The sequence below is a fragment of the Sylvia atricapilla genome, chromosome 2 (genome assembly GCF_009819655.1).
Source record: "Sylvia atricapilla isolate bSylAtr1 chromosome 2, bSylAtr1.pri, whole genome shotgun sequence".
NCBI lineage: Eukaryota > Metazoa > Chordata > Aves > Passeriformes > Sylviidae > Sylvia > Sylvia atricapilla.
The window spans coordinates 38,723,279-38,736,430 of record NC_089141.1 but is presented as its reverse complement, the minus strand read 5'-3'; the positions used below and the strand labels follow the sequence as shown (position 1 = coordinate 38,736,430).

General features: G+C 33.8%; 2 protein-coding genes across 2 annotated transcripts in view; both read left to right on the top strand.

The window, feature by feature from the left end:
• ANGPTL5 (angiopoietin like 5) overlaps positions 1-13,152 on the top strand; it is a 510,199-nt gene that overhangs the window by 249,100 nt on the left and 247,947 nt on the right. The gene's annotated exons all lie outside the window — the stretch shown is intronic.
• PGR (progesterone receptor) overlaps positions 1-13,152 on the top strand; it is a 31,842-nt gene that overhangs the window by 1,626 nt on the left and 17,064 nt on the right. Inside the window, exons 2-3 of the mRNA XM_066312954.1 lie at positions 722-873; positions 12,548-12,664. Of these exons, the coding sequence (XP_066169051.1) occupies positions 722-873; positions 12,548-12,664 (269 nt within the window). The remainder of the gene's footprint in view (positions 1-721; positions 874-12,547; positions 12,665-13,152) is intronic.

Sequence of the window (13,152 nt, the reverse complement as noted above, 5' to 3'; positions counted from 1 at the left end):
ACTTGATTTCACACGAAAAAGAAAACTGAAACACTTGTATATTGCTTTGCTAGAATGAAATGGAGTACTGTCATGGCGAGATGTGCGTTACCTAGAAATAGACGCAACAAAAGCTGCATGCAATGATACAGTTTCGGTGGAAATCCTTTCTTTTAGTAAATGCAGTGGTTACCTAGATTAGTGCTTTTTCTTGGAGACAAATTGGAAGTATTCTTGATAACTTCGTCAGACTTAGTTACTGCTGAGAACTCTGCAGCTGAATGGGGGTGAAAAACTGATTATTAAAGATTTTTCTAGTTGAAATGAAACTTCGTATTTCCCATATGAAAGAGGCCTTTGAAATTCAATTGACATCTATCCGATTCTGTCTCTGTACAGGAAAAAATATCATCACTATGACTGCACTCACAAGAGTTGTTGATCTGAGGAAGATGAACATTTTGAATGTCTAGATGGTATCTTTTTTGCTAAATGGTTTAAAATACACCTTTATGCCTTTTTATTTATTTTTTTTTTTTGGCAGTGCTTTCCTGTATTACTATAGTAAAGACAAACCATTAAGGAGAAAGGCAATCATACTTCATTTTCTTAGTGTCCTTCTGTATCTTGATTACAAATCTTAAAATGAAGTTTTTAATATCAAACTTATTAATACGGGTAAGTAGTTAACTGTGCAAAGCTAGATCTTTCATTTCTATTTAATTTTTTTTTTTTTCTCAAGGCCAGATACGGAAACCAGCCAAAGTTCTCAGTTCAGTTTCGAGTCACTGCCCCAGAAGATCTGTCTCATCTGCGGTGATGAGGCTTCAGGCTGCCACTATGGAGTACTTACCTGTGGAAGTTGTAAAGTCTTCTTTAAAAGGGCAATGGAAGGTACTATATGATGCCATTGTTCCTAATTGTCTGAAATATATCTTCCAGACACTAGGCCATACTGTTTATTTATTGTTCATTTCTAAAAATATTGTCACTGTAGTGATTTTTTTTTTTGTTCTATCAACTCTGTTTAAATATTACAGTGGATATCGACAAAGTTCTTCCTTAATTGATTTTTCTAGTATTATTTGTTTTACTTTACTTTTTTGCTATTTATTATTTACTGTTTATCGGTCAATCTTTCCAGGTAGGCAGAGTTAAATAAAAATTTTGTGCATTACACAACTTGTTTTAAACAGTAGTATAAATGGTGTTCAAAGGAAAATACTGTGGGTGTGAAATAATAGTAGGCAGATAGAAATTTATTTTGACTTCGTTCTCTTTTTGAAGTAATGAAATTTTTCTTGCTTTCAAGTTGCAGAGTTCTGGCTTCCTGGGAGTTACAGAAGTATTTAAAATTTCACTGAACTATTTCAAGTCATAATAATAAATGTGTTTGACTTGTTCAAAATAGTCATTAAATTGCAAAGTCAAGCTGCAAGTTTAATGAAACAGTAGCAATACCTGTGTTCTTTTATAATTTTTGGATTGTATTATATACCCTGTCCAATGAGATTTTGAATATGAATACAAGAGCAGACTGTTTTATATGGTTCAACAGATAAAGCAGTAAAACAAATCCTTCTACTTTTTAGGCTTTGTCTCCTGTTTTGATTTTTATCTTATCCTGCCAGATCTAGGATATTCAAATTTCTGTTTCATGTATTTAACAAAACCATTGTTTGACTGGATAGGATTCCTTAAAATAAAAAAAACCCCTGCATCCTGTATTTTTTTGTTGTGGTACATAGGTTTTCCACTTTATAGAGTTTATCTCTCTCCAAATTAAAAGGGGAATATTGGAAAAGTAAAAGCTTAGCATGATAATATAATTAGATTTTTTGTTTCACTGTGCTGTTACTTTCTACTTTAAGCTATGTTCATGTTCCTCTTTTAACTTTAAATACTTGCAAAGTGGTCTTGATGGTCTAAGTAAACTTTTGAGCCAGTGCTACATTTTCTCTTTCATGAGAATACTACTAGAAATATTTGTCTTAGGCTGCTAAAGCTCTTAAGTCACTTGCAGGAATACATGTAAGTTTCACTGACTCTTCTAGTTGGTCTCTTGGCTTGGCTTTACATTTTTTTTTGCTGTTTTGCTAAAACAGTCAAATTTTTTTAAAAAAAGTCAGGGAGCTGAAGTTTTAATAGTAAGTGTAGTGCAATTTCTGAGTGCCGTATTTTGAAATAAATTTTAGTTTTGCTTTTTACTTATATAATAATGTTGTAATATTTTCTTTGAATTTGATTCTGTCAATTTTAGATTTCATCTCTTTTTAAATTAATACCCAGTTCTGTTTGTAGTAGACAAACCTGCTTGAAAACATATTCTATTGCTGTTCAGCAGAATTATTTTAATGAAAAATGATAAGAAGGAATTTAACTTGCTACAAGGAACATCTTAAAGTTGTTTTCACAGACTATTCAAAGTCTATATTTGCAGAGTCTTACCAGGTTAAAAATTTAGACTTATTTGGAGACAAATGAGAGGTCAATGCAGTTACATAAACAAAAGTCTTAGGTTTTAGGTAGCAGCTTCATAATTTTAATTTTTAAATGAATCCACAGACCTGAGAGTCTGTTGAGGAAGTGCGTTTGGGTTTTCTAATAAGGATTTTCAAAGAATGTTCAAGAATATGTATATCAGAAACGTGGCTGTAATCAGAAAAGATGCAGGTTGTTAAATCTGGTGGGAAGCAGTGTCAGGCAATGAGCAGTGTGGGCATTGGCAAAAAGAACAAATACAGTTGTACCTGTTTTTGCAAGAAAGTGCAAGACTGCAGGGAGTTCTTTAGAGATAGGCTAATGGACTTTTTATTTTCATTGCAGTATGCTATATAATTATCAGCACCAAAATAATCCCATTTATTGATGGATATTTGATTTTATATGGACTTCAAATACATTTTTTTAAAATTTCATATCAGAAATAACAGTGAGAAATTGCTCCTCTATAAGAAGAAACAGAATATTTGTATTTTAAATGCAATAAAAAATAGAGTTTAAAATTCACACTGGCAATCATATAAATTTGAGACGTATTTCTTCCCATCATTTCTCCCCTGCCTCCATTTCTCCCCATGACTCCCCTGCCCATCATTTCTCTGAGTGTAAAGGAATTATTTACCTTATAAACTTTTTAGTCCTACTACAGACATGTGGGGGTTTTAATAATAATTCATGCAAATAAGATGTTATATTTTTTGAGTAAAAATTCCTGGTCACAACTCTGCTTTTCATGTAATTTCCATACATTACTGATCTTTATGAGAAATCAAAACATGATTAGAAGTAGCTGGCTTTTTCTGTTTCATGGATTTTCTCTATCTTGAGTTTTTTTTTAGTGTCATGAGGTTTTGTGCATAGATAAAGTACTTTCTGTACTTTACATTTGTTGGAAAATGTCTATCTTCTATTTTAATTTTTTCTGTTATCTGAGATGCATTTGCTGTTTGAAATCAAACAGCCTATGTATTCTTTGTAATTTTTTTTCACAGATAGTGTTCTATTCATACACCATTTATTTTACCTTCCCAGGTGTGAGGACAATACTTTATTGGTTGAACGCTTCCATTTGAATAAAATGGACTCCTGTGTTATCCAGAAAATCCATTTTTTTTATATCCAATCTTTTTGAAATAAAACCAGAGATTATTTAAAATACTCAGACTGAACAATTATTTAAAACTGTATGTGCTAATTATGATTTAATCATACATTTGAATGTAACTACTTGACACAGGGTCAGAGTTGTGTGATGATGACAAAGATTGCTTAAGAATGTTTCTTGGCACTGAATTTTAAAATATGTATGCCTTTGTAGATACTTTGTCTTTCGGGTTCTTGGTTCCTGATATGTGGCTATATCTATCTATCTATCTATCTATCTATCTATCTATCTATCTATCTATATATATATATATATATATGAAGGAAAGGTTTGTGTTAATAAAATAAACATATTTTTCTCTTGGCACCATCTTGAAGTAGGTTGAACAAAAATGTTTCTTTGGGAACCTGTGGTTTACCAAATTGTCAAAAAAGTAAGTACTGCAAGTGAGGTGGAGAAAAGGAAAGATACTGGGTTGTTTTTTCCTAGGCAACATTTATTTGCATTTACAAGTTTTCTGTTGGACCCTTACAAGTAACTGGTAGTCTGTAGATTCACTTAATGTACAAAGAAATGACAAGGCTTTTTAAAAATGTTGTAAAGATGTCCTTTGAGCATAATGAAAACAATGAAAGTTACTGCTATTTATATTCAGTAAAGAAATTTGAAAAGACAACATTGGATTCACTGTGCTGATGGGGTAGTGCTGTTCGTGTCAGTGAGATGAGAGTGATGAGCATTTTGGAGATAGAAACAAAAAAATCCAGAAATAATACACAAAATGCTTTCAAATATGTAGAATTACTGTATTTGCAAAGTAGTTTGCTGTTGATCAGGCATTATTTAAGTGCTACCAATGTATCTCATTCATGATAACAAAACATAGGGGAGAATCTTTCCCGTAGGGCATGAGGAAAATGAAGATCAAGAAATGAACTTTTACTTTTTTAGGACTAAATTGCCAAGCTGTCATTCGTGATGTCTTATAAAGATTCCTTCATGTAAGACCATGCAGGGCAGCAATTATCAAAATGCTTGTGGAACACCATGGCAAAATGTCTGTCCCTGAACAGGAACCCAGTGTTCACTTTTGGGACTCTGGAGTGACACTGTTGCTAACACAGGATTTCTTGGTAGCCTGCATTATTGCCTTCTTGTTGAAAGTGTCTCTTTTGCAGTAGTTTTACTGATGAGAATTTTAACTTGCCTGAATCCTGAAAAAAAATTCAAGTGCTATTTTTCCATAATAAAGCCTCATTTCTTATTTTTGTTCTGTATTTATATTTGCACTTTGTTTATATTACTGATATTTAAGGAAAAGTAGTTGCCCAAACCCACAGTCTGATGCCAACATGAATACTTGATATTACAGCAGATCAGTCAGAAACTGACTCATGGCTTGTTTAAATACTTGGGAATGTGTTGCAAATTTGACCAAATGATTGTATTACTTTTGTCTAGTTTTAGTATGTGCTTTAAGGTCAGGGTAGCAACTCTGTTGCATCAGTGGCATCAGGCAATAAGCTCAAGCATGCGTAGGAGATAACATTTAGCTGACTAAGTGTCAGCTTTTCTACTCTCTGAGGCCCGGATTTAGTAAACTGGCAGAAAGTAGATTTTCCATGAGGGTTTTCACTGTCTGTATATAGAGAGATTCCATGGAATCAATGATGAGCTACGCCTACACAGTAAGAAGGTTGATCATGACTTCAATGAAACTTTCTGATAAGGTTTATCTGACCTTACCAGAGTTATGATAAGCAGTTTTGTGATGGCAGTGTGATTCACTATGTACCTCGTGCAACACTGTGCATAAGGAAAAGTGCTTGTCTATGCTTTTCCATAGCTAAAGAATCTAAAATGGTACAGTATGCCAAGTATTGAAAAAAATGACAATCACTAGTAGAATGTGCAGTTTGAAAACACAGAGAAATAATATTGTAGAAACCCTTTTAGCTGTAAACTCGATGAAGCAGTTGTTCAAGGTTCCTTTTTCTCCTAACTCTGAAGGGTTTTCTAATTTTTAATCCAACTTTCCAGTCTAGATCTTGGGATTGGAATTTGATATAGCATGTACTGTAAACCTGATGGTAATGAAGTGTTCATGAAGTAGAAAACATGCCAACACACAAAGCATACACATGGCAAGTTTCGAGATAAAAATGCTTTTCACTCAATGTAACAGATTTGATGTTATTGAAGTAATTTTATTTTGCACATGACCAAACTGTGTTAAAGTACAGTAAGCTAAGTGTACTTTCAAATTCTAATATAAAAAATTGCTTTATTGAGGAGCCTAGAATTCAGATGGAAAATAATCACTTTTGTGAGTTCAAAGAATTTGCATTATGAGAATGAAAAGAAAATCTGCATTGATACATAATGATATATCTTCATCATACTTCTGACTTTGAAAGAATTTATTTTCCAGCAGTTTGACAAACAGCGGTTTGATGAATTGATTTATATGAGGCACAGCAGTGAAGTGAGCTTGAGATGTCATTTGTTCTAGTGCTTTGGCTCTTGTGCTAATGCTGGGCTTCCTACTGCTCTGACTGTGACTTTACCACTGTTTTCCTAATAGACATGGTTTAGTTCATAATCAGCTGCAGAAATGTCAGTTACTAAAATTTTTGTTTAACTTATATGTAGTATTTTAGAAACAGTATCATATATTATCTTAAACATCTTTTCAGGTGGATTAGAAGCTACTTGAGGTACTGTAAAGCTGCCTGCTTTAAAAAGCACCAGCAACTGATTGCTCAGTCTTGCTGATACCCTGTTCTACCTAAGCATGTGCACAATGTGAGCAACCTGAACAGCTTATCTGAAGGTCATTTTATGGTGAATAGAGAGAAACAAGAAATATTAGGAAGAACTTCACTAACATTTCTAATATGTACTTATGATGAAAATAGCAGTGCTCTAACTATTTCTCAGCACTGAATGTAGTGTCAGGTGACCATGTACACTGCATTTGGTGATATGAATCCCACCCACATCACCAAGGTAGCTAATGTAGTTCTGTAGTATATAAAAGAAATATTATAAGCATGTAAAATACTAATTTCATATTGCTTTAGTATTATATATAAGGTATTATAGGTATCATTGAATTACTTAATATAAAAATCATACTGATTTTAAACTACTAGAATATTTATAAATTATGTGACGTAAGTATATAAAGTGTAAGTATTTATAGTAAAAGTGTTCTCTGCTAAAAGTAGATTTGGGGTTGATGGTGTCCATTGCCTTAAATAGTGTATTTGTCCACAGTATTCAAGATGTACCACTAGTAGTGTTTTTATAAATATCTACATTTTAGAATCTAATTAATCAAATAGGATCAAATTAATCTAAAGTGTTTTAATCAAGAGGCAGCAGTATCTTTTTGCATATTGCCCTTTTTCTGCTACTAGTATTTCTGGATTTTTCCAACTTTATTGCTCATATAATGGATGACCCTGTCCCACTGGTTCAGTTGTAAGAGATGTCAAGGAAAATAATGAAAATGCACATTAAAAAGCTTATCATGACAATGTGCTATGAAAATTCCACTAAAATCAGAATGACAGGATGGCTGAAATGCAAATATAGTCTTATCTTGATAGAAGAATATAACTCTCAGAGATCAAAAGGATAACAACTGACACTTTAGAGTGTATACCTCTGAAATAGTTGGTGTGTTTTTAAAGTGGGTTTTGTGTTCAAATCCCATGTTTTGTATTTTTAAGAAACAGAGTCCCTATTGACAAATATGCTGACACTTCCATAATTTTTACATATTTGTATCACTGATATAGTTAATTACTAAAAAATTATGACTGAGGAACAATTGTGACACAATGCCATAAAAAGAACTGGAAATAGTGACTTGTAGATGCTACCATATCCTTCTGAAAGGGTACTAGCTGTGGAAAGTTTTTACTGTTATCAGTTCCCATATTTAGACTCTAAAATTTATACATTTTAAGGCTTTGCAATGGTAAACAGTATAGGCAAACCAACTGAAAATCAATATGAAACAGTATTCCTAATTTTGTGGTTCATTATAGTTTCCATGATTTATGACTTAATCTTGTTTCATTTTGTTTTAATTTTGTTTTCTTTCATTTTCTTGTTGGAAATGATGTAACAGACAGGGAAATATAAAAAAGATTAAAAAACAGGATTGTAACTTTTGACTCTGTCTAGAAGTGAGTGAAAACAAGATAGCTACATTTGATTGTTCTGTTTTGTAGCTATTGTTTAAAAAATATACTCTCTTTGGAGATTGCTCCTTGGAGAAGTGATTTTGGAAGGAAAAAGGGAATAGTATTGCAGGATTCACAACAAAAGGCAGGAAGATTTTGAGATCAGTATGCAAGAGGAGGAAAGAGTCAGTCAAGGATGTTATAAACTATCATTTTTATTGCTTTCACTATGAAATTCTTCATTATTTCAGTTAGATTCCAGGATGGAACATATTCACAAGTTCCTTTGCTTTCCACTCTTTGTCCTCTTTGGTCCACTGAATCCTTAAATCTTTGCTGAGGAGGAGACTGGCATCAGTTGCAGGTCTTTCTTTATACCAATATAGGCTACAGAGTGGAAGTCACAATACCTACTTAAGAAGTGGAAGTGAGAATTTTACTTCAATGGGCTAAGAGGGAAATGTAAATCTTTATCAAAAGATTGCATGGTAAAATGTATGCATGGTAAAGTCCATGATGGATGTGGGTTTTGGCTAAACAGTTAGAGTCAGAAGTCTAACTTCAGGGACTTTTTCTATTTTTAGATAAAACACGCAGAAATAAAATCAGTATTAAATAAAAAAAAAAAAATAAAAAAAACCCCAGCAAAATTATCTGAAGTGTGTGGAGTTTTGGAGACTAATAGCATGGGGTGGGATACAGGGACATGGAGACTATGTAGTATAGATTCCTAGTTCTTCAAGACTAAAAAAAATGCCCACATAATAAGAAGTAAATTCAACCCACTTTTACTGTTTTGAACTTTGAAACAGTGTAAATAGAAGAGTGTTGTATTTAGATCTGGGCTAAACTCGATACAATTTTACTTCCCATTTTACCAAGGACGAGCTAGGCCAGACTGTTTGCCTAGCTGTGGAAAACTGGTCCTGTCGGAGCATGTTCAGAGTAAGGATTACCCTGTACTTACTCTGACAAGCCAGGTTTTCCACAGGCTATGAACTAGCCTAGACAACCAGAAGTCAATTTTTTACTCAGAAGCTACATCTGCACCATCATGTTTTGTTTAGGTGTAGAGGTGAACTTATTTTCCATTTTTAAAATTTTAAACCCATTTTATTGTCAGCTTCCACAATTCCATCATGGCTTTTGGTTTGGGTTTTACCTAGTGATTTAATTGGTACTCTTAAAAAAGTTTATAAGAGATAAAACATACTGTTATAAAATTATTGAGCAAAACCTTGAGGCTTGCCTTCAGGAGGCAGAAAGTCAATGTTGGAAGATGTTTGGCAATAAGATTATTTGCAAATATTTGCAAATAGCAAATATAGCAAATATAGCAATATTTGCAAAAATTGCAGATACCTATTGCAAAGAGATGCAATAGGTATCCGCAAACTTTAAACAGAAATCTAAAACTAGACTAAATAAAACACCATGATGTGCTCTGCAAAGAACAATCCTCCAGAGGTTTGATGGTTTTATACAAAGGCATTGGCAGTTTAATAGAGATACAAGGAGGCAGAATGACATGTGGGGGAGAGAAAAAAGAGTTGAGACTGTACTCTTCTTTGCAGAGAGTAGGAACTGGGTGCTTGCAAACAAGTGCTTTGCTTCTGTGCAGGATGGCAGCAGTTCAGCACACATGCACTAACCCAAGTAACTGATTGCTGTATCTGATACCCCAGGTGCAGATAAACCTCATGTTTTCCATATTTTGTACATCTGCAAAGTCTCTGCAACTCATGAGTTTACTGGAATGATTGTAAGTGATTGCAATCAGTGACAGCATGTCAGTGAGCTAAGCTAATAGCACAGTTTGTGATGATACTGTACATGCTACTTCCAGCACTGTTTGGATTAAAAACTCCAGTTTTTGTAAGTATAGCAGTACAGCAGTTTAGAAGTATAGCAGTAGTCATTACAGGACTTAAAACTGTTTGCCTGCTGACATTAGAACTTGCAGCTTTGCTAACAGTAGTGGATTTTGATGGAAGTTTAACAGAAATACTATCCTACAAGAATCTGCTTATATCTCTGTGTTTTCTCCATCAACCTGGCCACAAGCCAATACATTGAGAGTGAACCTCAATGTGCACTTTCAAAAAAACAGTGAAAAGTAAGCATGCATAGGAGGTGAAGCTTTCTGAAGATGGGGCAGTTGCCAGAAAGTTTCCAGGTTCATATTTTTGTAAGAGATGCTAATAGCAACCTTTACTTTCGAACTTGTGCTCTAGTGACTAAAATACTACTATCCTGTTTTTTTCTGAGAATTTTGTTTGCTTGTTTGTTTTGGTTTTTTGTTTTCCTGGTTATAATGACAGTAGTCATAGAAAAGATACTGAATATCAAGCTATCAACTAACTGGTGATTTTATCTTGATGGGGGTTTTGGGTATTTCATTAGTACATGCATTTGGTATAACTGCAGTGCTCAAGTATTGAAGACAATTAGTTCAAATCTAGATGATCCTGAAGGCTGAACTGTAGCAAATGCATTTTCAAATACATATTTTATCATCCTGGGAAAACCTTCCAAACATCTTCCTCTAACGAAATATTGTTCTGTAATTTTGAAATAAGGCAAATATCTGGCATGTGTTCATTTCTTACACAATCTCTCCTTCAGATGGTTGTTGTCCCTAAAATATTAATGTCAAGCAAATAACAGTTTCTCAGAACCCAGCTTTGCACAATGGTAGAAGTGATCTGAAATGGGAACATTTACTCAGATTTATCTATTGAGATTAAATCCATGCAGATCACTGCAATTAAAAAAATCCTTTACTGAGGAAACTGAAAAATACCAAACAACTGAAACTTAGATGTTTTCCAAATAAGTTGCAGCTGAATCAAGATGAGTGGAATGCACTTTGGGACAGAAGGTGTCAGGGAGAAGTGGAGTAGAGAGGAGTGAAATGGAAAATTTGCATGGAGGGTAAGTCAAGTGCAGGATATGACTATGGTTTCTTAAAAGTCTTGAAAACAAGGAAGTTGTTCACAGTAAGCATCAAGAAGTGTCTGAGTTTTTGTTGCCATAAACCCCTGAGAGAATGGGGCTGGCAGTGTTTTGGCTTTTAAGCAAATTTACTGTGCCCAAATTCTAGTAACAGATTTAATTTCTGGCCTGGAATACACTGGGCAAGAGAGACTATTTTATCCTGTCTAATCTGAAACTTCAGAACATATGAACATGGAAGTGTAGCTTTCATAACTGTGATTCAATTATGATTTGTTTTGTAAATATAAAAAATGTTGTCCAGTCTTAGATTTAAAATAACCAGGACAGGGTTTAAATGGATTCAGACCATCTTGTGTAGACTTAGCAGATTCCCAGAAAAAGAGAGCCAGAAGAAATCTCCTTTCAGGGAACTGAAGAAAACCCTGAAAGAAGACAAGAACAAATAAAACTTGAACTATATTTAAACATTTTTGTAAATTAGATGTGCATTAAAGCACTAGAATGCCACAGAGCTGAGATAGCCCTCATGGATTTTCATTAAATCAATGGGGTTTTAAAATTGTTCTTGCTTATCAAAAGACTGAATGCCTTTTGCAGCTTATAAAGGCAAAGAAAGACAAGGAAAAAATTCAAGTAATCCCAAGGAAGAATTGTTCAAAATAAGTGTTTTGCTTACTGGTCTGCTGCCAACAGCAAGACAGATTTTTATTCATTCATCTGCTTTTGGTAATGTTTCTTGTGAGGAGGAGTCCAGGATTAGAATTAATGGGACAAAGTAAATGAGCATTTCTTCTGATTAAAACATTACTAAGGACTTTTTTTGTTGCCAGGCAGTGTATGAGGGAACTGTTTTTGTTCACCTGTAGTTCTCTAAAAAAAAAAAGGAAATTGTTATGCAAATTAATTTGTGATTCTTTCACTAAAACCAAGCAGGTTGTTTTTAAAGTTATGGTTAAGAAGTAAATTACTTTTCTTTAAAAATGTTAGCACGGAAAGAAATGTGTTGTTTCACATGGTTCAGCACTAACTCTTTTCTAGACGTAGAAATCAGTGAAAATTTAAAAGCTTTAGTACTGAGTTGTTACATTTTGAGGTCCATATCAACAATATTCCATTTAATCTTTTGCTTTGCTGAAAGCTAATTTCATTAAAAGGTCTCTATTTCAATACACTAATGACAGGCTCTTTCTAACAATGTCATTCAGAATTAAACAATCAACTAAGCTAACCTAAACCACAAAGCTAAAATCTCCTTCTATTTGTCCCTTTTGGCTGTGTTGGCTGCCCCTGGTCAGCTGATATTTCAGCAAGTTTAGTATAGAGCTGCTTCTCCATCACAGGTCATTTACTTTGCTTAAAGGGCTGTGTTTTGGCACTGCCCCAACTTCTTCATTCTGTTTGCTGTCAGAAACTCTGCATCAATCCAAGCAAAATCTACTTAAGTTCTTTGAAAACAGGATCAATATCTTCAAAGAAAAATAAGTTTTGAAGAAACAGTTGGTTTGTCCTCGTGCTTGATTTACTTAAGAAATATTGTTAGTACAATAATTTAAGCAGTTCATGCTGCCTGCTAATTATTTTGAAACTTCATAGATGGGGAGTTTTGCCCTTAAACAGACCAAATAAAACATTATATTCAAAGACTAAAGATTGGTCAAAGGTTCACATAAAATGAAGGAGTTCTTTAATGGTTCAAGGTTTTCAACACTTTTTTGAATCTTCATTTATTTTTAAAACATTTATACGCAGAAATAATTTTGTCATGTTAGAAAACATAGTATTCATCCTGTTTTTCTCTTGCCTGCAGGGCAGCACAACTATTTATGTGCTGGAAGAAATGACTGCATAGTCGATAAAATCCGTAGGAAGAACTGCCCAGCATGTCGCCTGAGGAAGTGCTGTCAAGCTGGTATGGTCCTGGGAGGTGAGCTGTTTTTCAGGTGGATTTATATAAATAGGCAGTCAAGTACACTACCTTCAGTCTGTCGAGGTTTAACAACATTACTTTGGTATTGTAAATGAAAAACCACATTCAAGTGTTATTTTTGGAAGAATTACCTAATGTTTTATAATTTCTTAGAATTTTTCTTTAGTGAATCTGGAAACTCTGACATAACACCTTTCTGTAGGAGCCACTGTGTACCCTTACATTCATTTTCCTGGTGGGAAAGGAATTATATCTTTGGTGTGTATTTATTAATAATTTTTATTAATAATGCATCAGGCAGTTTGGTTTAGGTAAAAAATAAACAGATTGAAATCGACAATAGGATGAGGAATCAGTAATGCCCCTTCTATTTTCTGTTATCATTGCTTTGAGTACATGTCAACAAAATTATATTCTTCTCTTCCACCAGAGAGGGCCAGGCAGTGGTTCCACCAATATTGCAGGCTTTGCATACTAGGTGCTGA